Source organism: Triturus cristatus, chromosome 9, assembly GCF_964204655.1.
Source record: "Triturus cristatus chromosome 9, aTriCri1.1, whole genome shotgun sequence".
In the NCBI taxonomy this organism is placed as follows: domain Eukaryota; kingdom Metazoa; phylum Chordata; class Amphibia; order Caudata; family Salamandridae; genus Triturus; species Triturus cristatus.
The window spans coordinates 877136177-877156669 of NC_140592.1; the positions used below are offsets into that span (position 1 = coordinate 877136177).

General features: G+C 42.4%; 1 protein-coding gene across 2 annotated transcripts in view; it reads right to left on the reverse strand.

The window, feature by feature from the left end:
• Positions 1 to 20493, reverse strand: part of WDR25 (WD repeat domain 25) — a 685641-nt gene that overhangs the window by 160393 nt on the left and 504755 nt on the right. For both annotated transcript variants that reach the window (XM_085626356.1, XM_085626357.1), the window contains exon 4: positions 3068 to 3198. In XM_085626356.1, coding sequence (XP_085482482.1) covers positions 3068 to 3198 — 131 coding nt within the window. The remainder of the gene's footprint in view (positions 1 to 3067; positions 3199 to 20493) is intronic.

A 20493-nucleotide genomic window follows, 5' to 3' on the forward strand; every position in this document is an offset into this window, starting at 1 on the left:
AGGGTGCAGTTCAGAACAGTGAGATGTTTAATCCAGTCATGGGTAGGAGCCAAGTGATTGGGTGGGGAGATCAAAAGAAATTCAGTTTTGAGAGTATTTAGTAGGAGATGGTTCTGAGCTCACCCTTGTTGAGTTTGTACAAGTGCAACATTTAATGTTTTTATGTCCTCCTGAGAGGAGATCTTCAGATATAGTTGCGTGTCATCCGCATACATGTGGTACTGAATGTTCGCTCGGTTCAGAATGACAGAAAGTGGCTCCATAAAAAGATTGAAGAGAGTTGGCAAGAGCGCCGATCCTTGGGGGACTCCAATCGTGACAGGGGTACTGGAAGCAAGGGAATGTTTAACTTTGATCCTTTGCGTGCAGTTATGCAGGAAGAAGGCAAACCAATTTAGGACCGGGCCCGAGAGCCCCATCCTGTGTTGAAGAAGTTCAATCAGGTTTTCATGTTTGATGGTATCAAAGGCTGAAGACAGGTCCAGAAGGATCAGCCTAGTAAAAATACATTTTCAAGAGCAATTAATTAATTGTTCAGTATACCCCAACCAAGGAGGAGTGGAGCTCTTCTTCCACTCCTGCAGATCTTTAAGATGCAATGCCTACCAATAGCTACTTAAAGGGCTGAGGTATGGGGTATTAATAAGTGCAATCTAATTCAAGTATAGGAAAATAGTTTTTGAAGAAGAGTCCTAGCTGTCCCTATTTCCAATTTTAAATGTCATAATGAAATGAACATCCCTTTTATTGAAGATTATATCTATGTCCGCCCCCTTTTATTATGGGCAATATGGAGAAATATGGTAGCAAGGCTCTTTAGCGATATTATCTCAGATTGTCTAGCCTGTGAAAAAAGTATGAGCATCCCATGGTTGGCGACAGTTGAATCATGCTTGCGAAAGGCAGGTTGCCGACAGTTGTTCGAAAACCCTGACAGCCCTCACACCATTAGTAGAAAACAGCTACAAGCAGTTTTCTATAAATCCCTACAGACCGATAGATTAGCTGCTGAGACTTCAAAGGCGAGTGTAGCGACCTGCATGAATATGGGAATTAACAAATCAATGACAGGGTATTTACCAAAACCTATGGGGCGCTGGGAGAGAAGTTTACTGTTTCGTTTCGGGGCAAATACTGTTAAATATCTGTGTAGTTTCCACTTAGGATTTCAGGCAAATCTGGATATTTCCCACTGCCTCTGTAAAGGAAGTTCCAGCCAATCTCTGTTACATTTCCTATTCTTCTGTGAATTTTACTCTAAGTACACTAAGAGCATTTTCCTTGCCCTTATTAAGAAGATTGCATCAGGGATTTTAGAGTAGCACATAGTAATCCAGCTCACTGACAATGAGAGTATTTTTTTATGTGGGTACGTTTCTTAAAAGCCCTGTCCGGGCACGCTTGACAATGGATACTTATTAGAACTGTCTTATAGTAATATCATAGTCTAACAACATACCTTTTCTTAATTGTTTTGAGGATTTTTATGAAATGTGAGTTTTTTTTATATCTACTGTGATTTTAAAATGTACTTTTATAGATACTTTTGTTTCCGAATAGAGATATAATTGATTGATTGATATGACGTAAATTAACAGGGGTAGTCAAGGTTACAGCATGTTTGTATGTACCGAAAAAAGCAGGAATTAGGGACAAAAGAACAGTAAGTGGAAGGGTTGAGAAGCTCACCCCTCCTGAGATTAGTATATTCTCGAGATCACTAAGTAACATATATCTTTCTCACTGGAATAGTCCGGAAGCTGTAGATGAGCCTTCCCTATGATTTAGCTGGATGCCATAGTTGTTTACATGTTTATGTTGCATGGTTTATTGCTTGATTCAAGCCATTACAACCATGTCTGTATTCTGGCAACTACAGATGAACCCTAATCGGGGCAGTGCTCTGGGTTATGTTATTCTTGAGGCATGAGGAGACTTGATGAAGAGCTATTCAGAACAGAAATATTAAATACAACATGTCATTTAACCTGCAGGTAGAATGTACTTATGCATGCTAAACCCCAGTGGCTCTTACATATATGTACATAAAAATATAGCAAAATGACAATAAGATGTATTTTTTTTTAGAAAGTGGAAGGGGTTGAGAAGGGGCAGTAGAAAAATACATGTCAATTTAAAATGCAAGGCAAGTTATATCTCACAAATTCAGACGAGATATAACTTGCATCTCCGTAGAGAGAGTCAAATGTATATTGACCGAAATACATATGGTAGATGGGAGTGGAATATCACAAGTCAATAACCACCAGGGTATGAAGTATAGTACATCACATGTATGACGCATAACTATTCCTTAATTTAGTGACAGGGCAACATTCAATCCCAATTTCCATTAATATACAAGATGGGTAACTGTTTAAAATGGTTGTAGTACATACAATAAGTGGAGGCAAGTAGTCTAAAAAACACATGTTAAAAAACATACAAGAAGTAATGAAATACTTGTGTAAGATCGAGAGCTCACATTAAAGGTATAAGGTGCTGTACTAACGCTGAACATTTTCAATGAAGGGCAAGGAACCTCACTAGCATTACAGAATTAATGAGACCTGAAATAAATAAGGTAGGAGGTCATTTCTCACTTACTTTTTAGCGATAGCCATTATGTTGATTCCTACTCCTCCTTACACACCTACCCCCAAATAAGTACTATTCACTACGCACATACCCCCAAAAAACTATTCTTCCCTGCACAACTCACGGCCAAAGAAGACAAATGGAATCTGGGCCAACATCCACTGGAAATACTGTCTGAACAAACTAATTCTGAGAGTCCATGTGAATGTGAAAACATCATATCCAAGCTAGGGGGTGGTGAGAAATTGGCCAAAATGATATACGGAAAAGACAAATTAGGATTGCCTTGTCTCCCAGACATGCACTCACACTAAATTAGTCAGGAGTCTGACTAGTCAGAGTTGGACTCAGTAAAATGGAGATCATCAGTGAGGAACAGCAGCATTCAATGGGATTGAGGGCAAGATGCAAGCGCAGAAAGAGCAACACAGTGTTGATCAATGAAAACGAGATAAATTAGTGCCTTTACCTTATTACTTCTGATATCCCAGGCATTAACTGATGGACTGAACCCTCCGCATAGGAATACGTTCGGGTTAGAGGGATGGAATTTCACAGTGCTGATCCGAAATTCTGTTTTACTGCTAAACAAAAGGGCTCCTAAAAACACAAAGGAGAATTGATCAAATTTAACAAAAAATCGAACTGCCTAGTGCTAAAGAAGAATTCTGCAATTAAGAGTTAAAAGAGTAGAGATTATGTGAATGTTCTTGAATACATTGTTTTTCTTTTGAAATAATAAAGTCACACATTCAGTTAAAAAAGCTGCATTTCACTCTAAGAAAAAAATTAAAACAAACGCTACTGTTCTCAAGTTAAAACTGTCTTCATGGAAATGGCGTGTCCCTAATTTAATTGTAAATGATAATTTTCCTAAGTATCCCACGGATTAATACTGCAGAGTTATGAACAGCAGCATTGGCAAGTTGGCTCCCTTCACCTTGTAAAAGACTCTGCACTCTAACTCTTCTTTGGGAGGGAGGGGGTTGGGAGGAATCCAGTTGCTTGAAATGCTTTTCAAAATGCTTAAAACGTCAGAGATGTATTCACACGTTGTATTGACCTTGTTAGAAAAGCAATTATTAAATTGCTTGCGGGTACCTTTTCATTTTATCTCAATAAATCATGGGCCAAAGGTCCCAAAGCAATAATGTATTTCACCACCAGCATCCAAAATAAGCGGGGCGGAATTTTTGCTGCTCCATGGCGATCATCACACAGGATGGAAATATATGATCAACAGACGAACAGAAGTCTGTACTATGGAACTGGGTATCACGGTTACCCAAAATTAAATAATTTGCGATTAAAAGTATTCAGACAATATTTACAGTGCTTTATTTGTGGGGGGGTGGGGGAAAGAAAGGAAGTGTTGAGTGCTGGGAAGAAAGAGGCAGAAGGTGGATTCAAGACTAGGCAGCTTCGGTATTCTGTAACTTCGGCATCACTGTAGCCTACTATGGAAGGTGCTGGGTCCCTGAACATATATATATATATATTTTATTTAATTTATTTATTTTCGATAAAAAAATTAAGCACTGATACGTCAACGAAAAAAGCAGGAATGGTGGTGGCAGAAGCCAAACTGCACTGCTGACTACATGACATGTCTCATTCATTATTGGGGGTTTAAAAGAGTTTTTATATTAAATGTTTTTTAATTATCCTCACATGTAGCACATAAACACACATATGCTATTTGTAGACCGAAAATGTGCTTATTCACGTTTAAATTGACATTAGCTAATGTAGGCCTGCATTTTAAAATGTCTAATGCTGCTTTCCATCTTTGCTCTCTTAACACATGAACAATTCCTTTCTAGACAAGCTGAATTTCTAATGCTGGTGAACGCTATTTTCTTTTCCTTTCTTTCCCCTGTGAAGAAATGTTTTATTTTCTTTGTAATTATTGTTGAACTTTTTAATGAATAGCGCCATCAGCTAGACAACTATAGTCCATGTATGTTATCTAGTTACAGACAGTGAGTGTAAGCTTGAAGAAGGCAGAGAAGCTTGCTAGTGAGGAAGCCTTGAGAATTCTGCTAAGTATGTAATTGTGTCATCGTACTTTAACCTGATTGGACAGCTGTCCTGAGACCTGTATGTGGGTGTGTAAAATGTTCGAAATATTTTTTAAATATAGTCCAAAGCTGAACTGAGCACTTCAGATTTTTGACTTTAGACAAAGTTAAAGTGAGAGCAGAACTTAGACTACTGACTTTGCTATGTTGGCATGTTGATTGCTGTTCTGAAGGAGGGATTGACGGTATGCTACCTGCTCTGCTGTTTTGGCCTGCTGCCAGCTACTTCTTGCCTGGGAGTGAGAAGGACTGGACCTGCTCTTTACATCCTTGAACCCAAGTTTCTCCTAGGGCTTACTGGCTTGCCTCCTGTTTTCTGAAGTCTCACGGATGCAAAAAACGTATTGCAACTCTGCTAGCGCTGTTGGACTCTGCCATCTGGGAGTCCTACCCTTGCCTAAGGTGCCCCCTGCAGTCCTGGGCCTCAGAAGTGGGTTCTGCAGCTGTTTTCTGCAAAACTCGACCCAGAAAATCCTTTGCGCCAATTGGAACCAACGCAGTGCCCACCGATGCAGTGCGAATTCGATGAAGACGTGGGTCCCGACTGCAAGGCTCAACGATGAGGCAGTGCAGATCCTTTGACACTGACTGCGAGGCTTGACGTCGATGCCGCACTGATCCTTCATGACTAACTGCGAGGTTTGACTCTGACACACTGAACCGACTGCATGGGTCAAAGGCAATGCAATGAAGTATTCGAGGCTTGCTTCTTGGTCATGCTGAAGTTTGGATTTGCTTCGGTCTAGCGGGACCTCAAGTAAACTCTGAGCACTATTGAGTTCTAAGCACTGTTTTGGGATTTTACCTTTACAAATTCATAGCTCTTGTTTTACTCAAATAATTATTCTCTATTTTTCTAAACTGTGGTGTCTTTTTGTGGTGCTTTCACGGTGTTACTGTAGTTAAAGTGTGCACAAATACTTTACTCATTGCAGCTTAAGTTAAGTCTGACTCTCTGTGCAAGCTACCAGAGGGTGGGCACTGGTTAGTTTAGGTTGTCTATTTGATTTACTCTGACTAGGATTGTGGTCCCTACTTCGACAGGGTGCATACTCTGCTAACCAGAAACCTCAATTTCTAACAGGGGTTAAAACCCTACTTAAGCAACAACCACAATCCTACTCAGGCTGAACCAAATAAACCACTAAATTAACCTGTGCTTAACCCTCTGGTAGCTTCAAACAAAAGCAGTCAGATTTAACTTAGTGGCACTGTGCTTAGTATTTATGCAGCACACAAATAGTAATAAAATGAAAACACAACTCAGGAAATATCCCACATTAATCTAACAAAAAAGAGTAAATAGGAATAAATAAAATGATACAAGAACAACAATTCAATCAATAGAACTGGAGATATACAATTTCAGTGTCTTTTTGAAGTATTAATTTATTTGATTAAATTAATTAAAATTGTTACAAAAGGAAGGAAAGTGAATTCCATTGAAAACTTGAATAAAATTACATTAATGTGCACTCTCTCCATATTGAAATGTTCTGGCCGTGTATCGGAGATAGTAATGAAATGTTGTCAATGTTTTAAAAATGATATACACAACATGAAAAACATATATCAAAACATTTATCTTAAATCCGCTACTCGTTTTCCTTTCTCATTTTTTTTTTTGATTTAAAATAATTTTTAATTTTTAAAAAATACACAAATAAATAATGATAAACACAATGATAATGAAAAATACAGAGATACAAAGCATATAGATCATAAGAAAAACAAAGTAAGTAGGAAACAACAAATTACTCAAGTGCATTACCATGGGGGGTCGCAGTGAAGCTGCAGTGACATACAAGTGGATAATCAAACTCAGTTTCACACGAGTACTAGTGAAGAATACAATATAGTATAGGGGTATAAAGCAGGTACAGTTTCTCAGTAGTAATAGCAGAGAGTACAATACAGTGCAGGTATAACACAGCGGATATGGCGTTCAATAAGTATTACCTTGTAGAAGAAGTGAGTCGTTTTTCACGAAGGGTCGTATGAAAAGGAAAAGGTGTCAAGGGACTTCCAAAGCTTCCTGTGGTTACCCTTCCTCAGAGGAGCTGACAACGTTGCACTTCACGCCTCTCCCTGGCGCAAATCACAAAGGAAGCTTTGGAAGTCCCTTGACGCCTTTTCCTTTTCATACGACCCTCCATGAAAAACGACTCACTTACTTTCTCATTTTAATTGACATGATGTCTTCTTGCAGGCGTGCCTTCTTTGGGGATAATCATGATAAATGCCTCAGGGTGGGCTGGTTCTTGCACGATTTAGCCGTGGGGAGGATCGTGTAAGGTCTACTTACAAAATTGGGGTCTCTTAAATTAAAGTTCATTGTGCTTTAGAGTGCGTCGTGCTTTAGCAGGGGCCAGGCAACTTTCATGTTCAGCATTTCTTCCCTAGATTTACTTCGGCCTTGTTTGTTTGCCAAGGGAGAAGGCTGCGGCGTGCATTTAAAAAGATCATGCGATTGTGCGCTATTCATTAAAAGAGATACAGAACCACAAAAAGAATCAACATTAAAGTTGTGTTTTTTGCGATTTATTCTTTCCACAGTTGTTCAAAGTAGTGCCTCACTGTGAAATGTCAGCTTGACACACACACACATGGTGTGCGGGAAAAAGACGAGGGTTGTTTAGGAAGCCTTGCAGGCAACAAATGAAGAAGGCTCTGCTACTTTTTCTAGGCTTATCAAGGTTTTGTAATCACCTCCTAATTTTCACCTTCATGCTTTTCGGGTGTGTCACACTGACAAGGCTTCCTAAGCAACCCTGTGGGTTTGCCCGCATACCGCGTGTATGCATCACGCTGACATTTCACAGTGAGGCACTACTTTGCCACGCTTACTACAAATTCTTCCTTTCACCATACATTTCAGCCCTGTAAAAGCATCTGTGACGAAACACGTGTCGGCTGCCTGTCTGTACTGGATATTACATTTGACACAAGTAACGTGAACAACTGTGGAAAGAATAAGTCACACAAAACACAACTCCAATCTTGCTAAACTTCTTTATTGATTACATTTTATGATTGTGGACTTTTTTATGTGCTTCGATACCCGAACTGTATTTTTTGATCTGTGCATTAATTTACCTAAATTTGTGTATGGCATAGAATGTACAAATAATCTGGCATAGCCACCGTCAACTTGTAGATTGTGTCTATGATCTGATATTCACGTTGTCACCAGATGCCATTCGTTCTTCATTTCCTGTTGATTAGTATGGAAAATGTATGGTAGATTCATGCTACGCATATGTTGTACTTATTGTAAGTGCAAAAAAGACTGTCTCTCTTTATAATAATCATTGCATTGGATTTGCTATCATGGTCATCAATAAAGTATGTTAAAAAAAAAGAACTTGTAGATTGTGTGATATTCCATGATTTCATAAAGCTTGACCAGATAAAAGTCTATGGATGACAGCAATATATTTCCCAATTTTTGCTAACTCTGCTGGGGTTTCAGTAGAGAGGAGTAGCCCTTTTGCTTCACTGCATGTACGCACCACATTTGATAGAAAAACTGGTTTTATTAAAGTGATTGTGCATTTAAAAGACCCAGCAGATGTATAACAGATGCTCCAGGGTTTCTTCTTTCATATGACATAGTCTGCTTAGGCCGACACTGACTAGCGACTTCCATCTTCCATTGAGTTCTTTAATTGGAAGTACCATGAGTCTTGCATTGAGGATCTGCTTGAGCACTGTCTTCCCTTCAGCGCTATTTAGATATGGGCGATGGGAGGTTTTTTTACGTATGATTTTGGTATGTACTTGATGTTGGAGTTAGCTTTGATTGCTTTGATGTCTTACTGCTTGGAGAGAAGCATAATTTGTGTTTTTCAAGACTGCAATCAGTGTTGCAGGGTGGACTGGAATTTTCTCAGGCCAAGTCAGGTTTGTACATGCTTCAGTCAGGTAGTTTGCCCAAGGATTCTTAACAGCTGTGAATAGGCCCTTCAGTTCCTCTTTCTTTGTGTTTGGGGCCAAAGTGAGTGTTCCGTGATAGTACTTAATGAAGGTAGCCCTGTTTTCCAGGTTTTAGTTTTTTCAGGCCAAACTCTAGGTGCACTAATGAGTTTCAGGTGAATGTAGGCAGTTGGAATATTCACTTGTAGGTGCAGCATTGCATAATGCTCATGCTTTTTGCTAAAGCTCTGGGAAAGCGCGTTGTCCGTAGCTAACAGTTGGAAGGAGTTTAGCTCTTTTTACACTTCATTGTGCCTTGGTGGAGGCACTACACAGGTTTGTGTAACGTGTGAATAGAACGTATGTTATTGCCTTCTCCTTCTTGTGGATTATGGGCAATTTTGGCTTTCCGTTAGCTGGGGACCATTTACTCAGGAATACTTAAGGGCGCTCTAGATGGTCAAATATCCTAGTCTCTATTGATGCTTGTCTTTGTTACTGAATGTCCCGAATATGACCACCTTTTTTGTGGTAGAATTCGCAAATAATTTGTCCTTGGTGTTGTATAAATTAAATGCTTTCAAGGCTTTCTGCATACTCATCTTAGTGGGATGCATTAGGATCCTATTTTCTGCATACTGCATAAAAAATAGTCCCGTCTGACATATTTTAGCAATTAACAGGTTCGCTTCTTTTAAAGATTGGCCAAAATTGGCGGTATACAAATTAAAAACCATAGGCGCCAAGACTCATCCTTGTTTTAAGCCTTGGTCCGTATTAATTTTTCTGGTGGCGGTGTTTAGCTTGACTCTCACCCAGGTTTGGGAGTAAAGTGTGATCAATGTGTAAAACAGTCTTTGTGGTATTCCCCATATATATATATATAATTTGTTCCAAAGTATATGTCCGTCCACACAGTCGATTGCGGCAGTGTAGTTGACTAAGCATGCAAAAAGCTAAAGATTTGTAGGCTGATTTGCCTGCTCCGCCAGGGGTGCTAGTGCCACAATACTGTCAATGGTGGAGGTCCCTTCCCTAAACCCAGATTGGTAGAATGGCAGAATACCCTATTCTCCGACCCTGCTCTACAGGTCAATTAATATTGCGCTACTGATGTCTAACAGCACAATCATTCTTTAGTTGTTTGGGTCTGTATTATCACAATTTGTATGTATTGATTGTAGGATTGATCCTCGCCAACAATCCAGGACTGTGGCTGTCGTGAAACAATGATGGTAAAGTGGAGATAGCAGGGATGCCCAAAAAGGCATAATCATTCTTAAATAGGGTTCTCAGCAGCCCGTTTGGGCCAGGACCCCATTATTGCCTGATCTTCAAGAATTTACTGACCATGCAGGTGTCCCCTGGTGTGTATCTGGGACCGAGTCGGTTCTCCTGCAGTCCCTCAAATCTGAGATCAATTCGGTCAGTCGCTTGTCTGTTTCGTAGCTCATTTCAAGCGGGCTGTGATCTATGATGTGATTCTCACATTATAGTGCTTTCACATGCTTGAACTATGTGTCTGCAGTTACTCTGATTCTTTTATCTTGTACATGGTTGTTTAGGTTGTTACTGTTCCTCCAGAATGCGGTCTGATTTCAGAGTCTTAGGTAAAAGTAGTGCCAAGATGCACAAAGTCCCAACTAAGGTTATCTGGTTGGGCTGGACCGGGATAAAGTCAGAAGTTCAGACCAACTGCGATGGAGGGCCAGTCGGGTGACGGGATTCAGTCTGCTAGAAAATGTACCTGTTTGTACTTGTGCTGAGATGTGGGGCTCTGCATTGCACTGCGTCAAGATGGATGAGGCCGCTAATCAGGAACTGCAAAGTGCTGTGATGCAAGATAATGGGTCAAGTTGCATCTCACTATGTTTGTTCTGATGAAGATACTGATCAGGGCCATATGCGGAACCGTGGGGAGACATTCTTCGGGCCTGGGAGGCTCGACATGTGTTGGATCGGGCCTAAGGGAATGATTCGGTGGAGTCGGAGGGCTAGAATGGCATGGGTGTTTGGACTTGGGAGCCCTGCGCCCCTACCGCTTATTGTGGGGGGTTGCTTCCCCTTTCCCTCGTCCCTCCCCCCGTCACTGCCTAGAGAATCGATGCATATTTTGTCTTTGTCATAGGAGCATGCAGTCCCCTGGCAGTTATTATGTGTTAGTGGTTTAAGTAAGTTTCCTTTTGGTGACATTAGGGGCATGAGTCATTACAATGCTCTGTCTTTTTTTTTCATTCCTTTGCCTTTTTCTTCTTTGGTGTTTGTAATTGATTGTATATAATGGCTCTTTACATATAGACAGTAATGAATAACTGCACAAGTCATAGATAAACATATGGACTCAGTAGAAAATACTCTGAAGCAGATAATACTGTGCCTAAACTTACTTCCTTTCCCCATTTGTGGGGATAACAGATCGTGTCGATTCTGTAAATGTGAACTGCCAGATAAACTGGGGGTATTCCTATATTACAGAAAATGTACTGATGTCAACTATGTGGCAAATTACTTGTGTATGGAAAAGTCAATAAAAAGATTTTCAAAAAAAGATACTGATCAGGAGCTGCAAGGTGCAGCAATGTGAGGCCCTGCATCGAGTTGTGTTGCTCTGCATCAGTTGAGATGAGGCTGGAAATCAGGAGATGGAAGGTGCTGTGATGCAAGGTCCTGGGTCGAGTTATCTCAGCTAGAGAGAACCCTCAGTTGATCAAGGACGGTCCAGGTCATGGCGGGGGGTGGCACCTCTTGGGGATCATGACTCACTCCAGCAGAGGCCAGCTGCAGGGCACAGGCAGGTCCAGTTGAGTCTGGTCAGATACAGGACTGGTCTCTGGAGCTTCTTATGCCCTTGCTGCTCAAACAGGAGGCCAGCCAGCTAGCCCTTGGAGTCACTGGTGGTCATGGGTTCAAGGAGGAGGTCCAGGCTTCTTTCTTCAGGTAGCAGGGTGGTCCTTCCAGCAGCCGGGTTATCCTTCCAGCAGCAGGGCAGTCCTTTCAGCAGCGAGGCTGCAAAGAAGTCCTTCTTCTGAGTTTTCCACAGGTCCAGAAGTGATATGATGAGTGGCTCAGTAGGTCCAATATTTATACTGGGTGCCATCCTTTGAAGTTGTAAGAACCCCCTATACTACCTGGTTCTTGAACGCTTACCCCTTCCCCTGTCAAGTCTCTGAGGAGCCTAGTGTGACAAAAGACTAGTGTCAGGTTCCTTTGTGTGTGTGCTGGAGGCAACCCTTGGAAATGTAATTGAGGCAAGGAACATCTCTACCCCAACCACCCTTTGTCTCACTGTCTGGGAGGAATACATAATGGTCAACAGCTACGCTAACCACTGTCATGCCCCCAGGATACTAGCAGAAGGCACAAATTGTTAAGACAAGAAAATGCTAACTTTCTAAAAGTGGCATTTTCAGAACTGAAATTATGACTTTACCATTAAAGGCAATTTCAAATTACAATTCATTTGAGCGTACACATCATTTTCCTATCTGCTACAAAACCTAAGTTATTTCTTATTAAAAGTAATAAAGTTACCCAATGTTATCCTATGGCCTTGCAATAGCGAAAAATGACTTTAGGAGTTGTTCACTACCAGCAGTTGTAAAACGTATTAAATACAATGCACCGTCTCTTATGAACCTTTATGGCGTACCTTAGGGGTGACTTATATGCATTAACAACCATGTGCAATCCAATCGGTCTCGCCTTTGGGACCTTATATGTATTTAGCTATGCAGCACATTAGCCTGGGTGCTGAAACATCTACTTCTCTTTAACATGGAGGAAAAGTAAGCACCAAACTGCGCAACACACCAGGTATGGGAACACATGGAGAGAAATATTGCCTCTCAGCAGGAAATGGTATAGTCCAAAGCTCTATTTTTAATATAAAATCAGGGCCTGCGGTGGTCATATCACTGAAAATACAAGATTTGAAAAATAATTATTGTCTACGGATGCTCGTGGAAGACAATTTCTATGGATTGGAATCTAAAGAATGCTAAAGTGATTCTGGTATTTACTGACCTCTGCTGGTCGTTTTCTAGCAAGAAAGGTAAATAGAGGCAGTTGCCAGAAAAAGAAAAAAAAGACAGTTCCTCAGCAGAAAGCAATTCTGGTATTTTACTGACCTCGACTGGTCGTTTTCTATCAAGACAGTTAAATAGAGGCAGTTGAACATGCAGAAAGCAATTCTGGTATTTTACTGACCTCGACTGGTCGTTTTCTATCAAGACAGTTAAATAGAGGCAGTTGAACAGAAAAAAAGTCCCTAAGCGGATGCATTTTAAGTTCAATATCTGTACTATTTATGGCAAAATTTGGCTTGTCTCTGCTGTCCATGCCAGACAGAATATTAATTAACAAGCACATTTTAGGGTCTTCATCTGCATAGGCTGCCTCTTGATGGAGGACTATGAAGTTACCAGATTTCCATCATCCTTGAAAGCACTAAAATCTAGGAAAGTACAGAAGAGCCCAGCAGGAATCCTGACATCAATATTCAAAGAAATTTGAATGACGCCAACAATGAGTCACTCTTTCAAAAGACGAAATCAGCATTCGCTATAATAATGGCGTACAGACAGCTAGCAACTTAAAAAATCAATGGGGCACGGCGTGCCATACAACTCAGTAATATGTTGCCTTTCTCCTCTCCCGACAATGACAAGCAGAAAGGAAGGTGGTTTACTTCCTGCATGCAAATCCAGCCAATCCTGGAGCTGCTCAGTAGCTTCAGGATTGGTTTGAGCAGGCTAACCCAGCGCTCATTTTGAGGCTGGGGACCGTTGCCTGCAATCCCTTGGCTCTTTTATGGCACTGGGATTGCAGGCTCGGAAGTGCGCATGACAGATTAGCCGGCTGTAGACAGCTGGCCAATCTTTCATGTGTGCTGAGCACTTGAAGTAGTCATCCTGCAATATGCAGGAATCTGTCTGTCCCCCCACCCCCATCACACTTGCGCTAGCGCGGCCGGAGGCACACAGAATAATAAAAGGGTGATGGACATTTTATTATTCCGTGTGTACCTGCTGCGATTATTCAGGTTGATCATGTTTTTATTAGGCCTTACCCCACAGGAAAGGGTTCAGTCCTCTGTAGTGAGCAATCCAGCAAAGATATAAATTGTTTTATTCTTGGCAAATTAGCCACATAAAATCTCTACACACAAAAGTGCCTTAAGATATATCATAGAACGACGCTGAACTGGAATGGTATGTGTTTAAGTTTCGCACTCATCCCTCTTCAACATATATGACTTGCAGACAGGCAAAGCTGCTGCAGCAGCAGTTTCACAAGACTGCTCTGTAGTCAAGAGAGATAATTTTGCAAATGGTCTTAGTTAGCAATAGGAATTTATTGATATGTCTCACCACTAAAGATGTGGGATTGATTCACCTTGCACTAACAACCAACCAGGGGAAACATAATTTTCTAGAATAAGTGTAAAAAAGAGAATTACTTATCTCACAGTCAGTCGAGCAAGGGGTATACCGTAGGCCCTGAAGCCCCTGCAGGGCTCTGGGGTCCCCAACCCTCGAGGGGGGTCCCGTATTCAGCCAAAGTCAAGTGAATATCTGTAAGACATAAGAGACTCAGAGGCCCATCATCCAACTCTGCAGGGAGTAGGGGTAGGGGTCGGGCATCATTTTTCATTACAGCACTGAGAGAAGCTGTGCAGAGACTAAAACTTGCTGCTTGAAATTTTGTTAAAAATGTATCAAACATAGACTGGGAAATAAAGCATACTTTAAAAGCTACCTGAACCACACTCATGGAAAACATGTTACTGAATGGCGAGCCCAGTGGGGCATGCAGAGCAGCGCCCTTTGAATAGTTCCTCAAGTAAAAATCGGAATCCTCAGTAAATGGTAAGTAAAATAGGGCTAGTGCCCCTCATTACATTACTTACATTTGCAGTATGGTCCAATCCCTTAATATGTAAGTAACTGACATTTTTAATAAATAATTCCAAGCATTCTAATACAATGGACCACAAATCATAATTCAAAGTCTACATTACTGATAGCTTTGAATAAAAATGTCAGTAGGTTTTATGTGGAAAAAATGCATCAAACTCCTACATTGGCTTGAAATACCAACATTCTTAAAAAATATCAACAGCTTTGAGATTCAAGTGCAACAAGTATGTCAATAAGGTTCTCTTTGGGCAGCTAGAGTCTTGGTAGTCAGGTGTTGTGACATCAGCTTCAGATGATTGACAGACTAATGGGGATGTGTCTAGATCCAATAGTATAGCAAGTAGAAATGCCCACTAGAGCCAGGGATCTTTTTTTTACAAAAATGGAAGCGGCCACCTGGGGGAAGGGTCGCTTCCAGGGGCCTCATTTTTTTGAAATGTGTAAGGGCAGATCGGCCCGTGTATTTGGCCTTACCCCACTAGACACCAGGGAGTCCTTTAATTATGTAAAGGAAGCGGCCCCTTGGGCAAGGGTCGCTTCCTTAGGGGCCACGTTTTTTTAAAGACTTTTCAGCCCCCCCTCCCCCCGGGGACAGATCGCCTGGGTTTGTGGTGTTTCTGGCCCAGGGGTGTGGGGGGGGCAGAAAAGCCCACTAGAGCCAGGGATACATATAGAAAAAATCGGAAGCGACCCCTTTGGGGGGGGCATTTATTTTTAATGAGTATTCTGAACCCCCGGGGGCAGATCAGCCCTTGTTTTGGCCTTTCTGCCCTAGACACCAGGGACTTATTTGAAATTAAAATGGAAGCGACCCCTAGGGCAAGGATCGCTTTCAGGGGGCAGATTTTTTTTATATTTGTATTCTGCCACCCCTGAGAGCAGATCGGCCTGGTACTTTGGCCTTTCTGCCCCCGGGGGGGTGGGGCAGAAAACCCACTAGGCTCCAGGGATTTTGTTTTGTGTGTAATGGAAGCGACATGGTTGCTTCCAAGGGGATAGAATTGGTTTATGTTTTTTCTGCCCCTCCTGGGGACAGATCTGCCCCTTTTCTTGGGCCTTTTTGCCCTAGGCGGGAGGGGGGAGGCAGAAAACCCTACTAGGCACCAGGGATTTATTTATTTTGCAAGGGGGGCACATTTCTGTCTGCTGTTTTATGCCCGATCCTCAGACAAGCTCTCCCGATCCCTTGGGCAAGTTCACCCCCATTTTTCACAGCCCTATTTGAAGGCCCATCTGGCAGACTGACCATTTGGGTAGTGACATAGCGTGTTATACTTTTAATTGTTTTATTTCTTGTGAATTGCAATTGTAATGCTTTATTTCTCCCTTTTTGTTCTAGTTGAAAGCTTTTGGTCTTTGGACTGTTCCAGGTTGCGTTTTCGTTACTTTTGGTTCTGCTGTTTGTGCAGTTGCTTGTGTTTTTTTGTACAATGTAAATGAGCTTCATTTCTCTGCATGAATGTGTTTTTTGCAAATGGTGTAATAATAGTAGTATGTTTGGCTTCCGTTTTTTGAGTGTCAAAAACTTTTGCATTTGTGCTTGATGTGTATTTTGTTGTCTTGTGAGTAATTGGTTTTGTTTTTTTCTTTCTAGTGGGCTATCGTTGGTTTTTGCTGTCTCTCTGCAGAGTAGGTGCTGGTGAGTGTAGCTGTCTCTCGCAAGTGATTTGTATAGTTTGGGTATATATATCTTTGTGATAAAGGCACACTTTTACTAACTGATTTTGCACAGTGTTGGTTGTTGTTGACTTGTTTGTGCAGTCTTCTTTCTTAGTAAGGATAATGGCTAGCCGCAGGATTACTGCTCAGCAGGATGCTGGTATGCTTTTTGAGTCTTCCTCTGACCATGGTTCAGAGACTGACTCTGCATCTGAGGCAGAGGAGTGAGGGGAAGATTCAGGCAGTGAGTTTTCTCTCCACATGGAATCATCAGCTGATGAAGCTACTCTCAGTGCGGATGATGCTACTCTTAGTGCGGAAGAAGTGCCTGTTTTAGAGGAGGACATTAATGTGCCGATAGTGCAGCAAGAGGTATCTGGGCTGCAGCCTGGGGCTGCAAGGCTTCCAGTTGGAAGTGATGACCTCTGGGTTGCCCCAGGCATGGTGCAGCCAGCATTGCCAGACTTTACTGGTGTTCCAGGTTATAGAGTGAATACAGAAAAATGTTTGGAGATACATTTTTTTCTGTTGTTTATGAACGATGTGTTTTTGGGAGAGATTGTTGAGCAGACTAATTTGTATGCAAAACAGTTTTGAGGGACAACAGTGCTAGCCTTAGGCCCCACTCTAGAGCTACCTGGTGGACTCCCGCAAATCTGGAAGAGATGACGAAGTAGTTGAGTTTAACTATTTTGATGGGCTTGCTAAGGAAGCCATCAATGTCTTCATAGTGGTCTACTAGTCCCTTGATGGCAACAGCTTTATTTCCGGCAGTCATGAGTCGTGATAGGTATTTGCTTCTGTTTCGAATGTTGCATTTTGTCGATAATGGTTTAGCGTTGCCACAAGATCACACTGATTGTGACCGTCTTTTTAAGATTAGACCTGTCGTTGATCACTTTGTTGATTGATTTTCTGAGATTTATGCTCCAGGGAAAGGAACAGCAGTGGATGAGTTTTTGGTGTTTTTCAAGGGCCTCTTGGTTTTTAGGCAATACATTCCTAGTAAGAGGGCACGCTATGGAATTAAGCTGTATATGCTGTGTGACAGTAGGACTGGATATGTCTCTAATTTCAGGGTGTTCACCGGTAAGGAATCCATGATTAACCCCCCTGGTTGTCCGTCCACTTTTGGAGTGACTGAGAAAATTGTGTGGGAACTTGGCCGAGGCCTTTTTAATAAAGGTCACTGCCTCTACACTGGTGTGCGGTTGTTCAGGGAATTGGCCACACTGTTGCTTGTGGCACAATCCGCTCCAACCGTAAAGGTTTCCCAAAAGAACTTGTTCGTCAAAAGCTTGTACCGGGACAGTGCAGTGTGTTGCATTGCGAGGAACTTCTAGCTGTGAAGTTTTCAGACAGGAGAGATGTCTACATGCTGACTACCATCCACGATGAAAACACTTCACCTGTGACAGTTTGGGGTCAAGTTGCTGAGGCGCTCAAGCCTGTGTGCATTTCAGACTATAATAGGCACATGGGTGGTGTTGATAGAGTAGATCAGAGGTTGGAACCTTACACTGCTCTTTGTAAGGCTTCATTTGGTATAAGAAGTTGGCTATCCATCTTTTCCACTAGGCAAACTTTAATGCTTTTGTTGTATTCAAGGATTCTTGTCCTGAGTCAAAGATGACTTTTGCTAAGTTTCAGGAGTCTGTATTAGGCAGCCTTGTTCTAGTGGAACGGGCAAGTGTTCCTAGAGTTGGAGTGATGGAGGATGTTGCTGGATTGAAAGATCACCACTTTCCTGATCACATTCCTCCCACACCCTCAAAAGACTTTCCCAGTAGGAGATGTAGAGTCTGTTAGCGAAGAGGTATGCGGAAGGAGACTTGTATGTACTGACCCAAATGTCCTTTTAACCCTGGGCTGTGTGTGCCTGCTTGTTTTAGAATGTACTACACGCAAAATAATTTTTAGGTGCATCCATGAGCGGTAAAGTGAACTGCCAAATCTCTATTGTTTTATATTTTTTGTTCAGTTTGAAGGTTGGCATTTGTGCAATGTATTTAGTTTCAGATTTTGTGTTAGTAGATTTGTATCTATTTTCAATTTGTTTGTGTTTTCTTTTTTTGCATAAAAAAATCCTAAATGTGATGGCAGTGTGTTTACGCAGGCACTTGGCTGGTGGTGTGCGTGGACTGGAGCTTGGCTGGCGGTGTGTGTGGGCTGGTGCTTGGCGGTGTGCGTGGACTGGCGCTTGGCTGGCGGTGTGCCTGGATTGGCGCTTGGCTGGCAGTGTGCGTGGACTGGCGCTTGGCTGGAGGTGTGTGGGGGCTGGCGCTTGACTGGCGGTGTGCCTGGGCTGGCGCTTGGCTGGCGGTGTGTGTGGGCTGGCGCTTGGCTGGCGGTGTGCGTGGACTGTCACTTGGATGGCGGTGTGCGTGGACTGGAGCTTGGCTGGCGGTGTAAGTGGACTGGCGCTTGGCTGGCGGTGTGCGTGAACTGGCGCTTGGCTGGCGGTGTGCGTGAACTGGCGCTTGGCTGGCAGTGTGCGTGGACTGGCGCTTGGCTGGCGGTGTGGGTGGACTTGCGCTTGGCTGGCGGTGTGGGTGGACTTGCGCTTGGCTGGCAGTGTGTGAGTATTGACTTGCTGCTGGTCACTACACACACTGCTAGCCAAACGCCACTCCATGCAATCCGTGAGCTGGTGTGGTTGCTGTGTCAGGAATGTGGGCGTGTGAAAGTGATGGGCCCTTGAATAGCGCTGTCTGCTGGTGTGAGTGTTGTAATGTGCTGGGTCCGCGGCTGACGATGTGAATGGTTTTTCATGTGTCACACGTATGAAAGGTGTATGAATGGCCTGTAAAGAGGTTGGTGCCTTGTCGTGGCTTTACAACTCACAAGCTGTGAGTCAATGGTTCAGTTTCTCGTCCTTTCAATTATTAACAGTGCATTTCATTTTTGTGCAATCTCTGGTTAATACAACTGTATATACTGAACCATCACTCACCCTCGTGCCAAATCCAAACAGTATGTATGTGTGCTTGAGGAATAGGTGTTTGCGCAGAAATATTTGTCTTTTCTATTTTTGTCAAGCAGGGTTTACCTTGTCCCTTTTTGCAAATGTTGTAATGTGTTGATTTAGTGCCTGGTGGTGTGAATGGTCTTGTGTGTATCATGTATGAAAGGTGTGTGACTGGCCTGTAAAGCGGTTAGTGCCTTGTCGTGTCTTTACAGTTCACTAGCAGCGACTCAATGGTTCAGTTTTTTGGCCTTTTAATTATTGACAGTGCATTTCATTTTTGTGGAATCTCTTGTTAATACAATTTTATATACTGAACCATCACTCACCCTCGTGCCAAATCCAACCAGTATGTGTGCGTGCTTGAGGAATAGATGGCTGTGCAATAATCTTTGTCTTTTTTGTCTAAAAATAACCTACCAACTGTAGATATTGTCGTAATCTAAACACCCATGTGAGTACATGGTGATGTCTCTCTTGTGGATCCCAACAAGTTATCTTACCCACAATGTCCTGCAAACCTCAAAATGTAACTGTCACATTTTCCTTGCATTATTGTGTTCAAATTTTCACGCTGCAAAAAGTAACAACAAATTTCCAACCCCCAGCATTTCTCCAAGAATTCCAATAGAAATGGTACCTCACTCGTGTGGGTGGGTCAAGGACCAGCGACAGGCAAGGTACCAAAACCTATTGAGGCGACATCAAAATTACCTATCACAAACCAAACTGGTTTTGCAAGGGGGTCCCATGAGTTTTTGGCCCGGGGCTCGGTGGCCATCTAGGGAAACCAACCAAACCCACACATTTCTGGAAACTAGACACCCGGGGGAGTCCAGCGAGGTATGGCTTGCGTGGGTCCCCCAACATTCTCCTACCCAGAATCCCCTGCAAACCTCAAATTTTGCTGAAACAAATCACTTTTTTCTAAAATTTCTGTGTGGAAAAGTTCTGGAATCTGCGTGCATCCACAAATTTCCTCCCACCCAGCGTTCCCCCAGGTCTCCCGATAAAAATGGTACCTTACTTGTGTGGGTAGGCATAGTGGCTGCAACAGGAAATGGCCCAAATCGTACTGTGGAGACTTCAAAATTATCTATAACAAAACTACCTGGTTTTGGGGCGGGGGGCACCTGAGATTTTGGCCCCATCTTGGAAAAGTACCAAACCCAAACACTTTTCTGGGAAGACTTTGGGGAACGCGGGGTGGGTGAAAATTTGTGGATCCACGCAGATTCCAGGACTTTCCACCACAGAAATGTGAGGAAAATGTGTTTTTTGACAATGTTTTAGGTATACAAGGGATTCTGGGTAACAGAACCTGATGAGAGCCAGTCAAGTCACCCTATCCTGGATT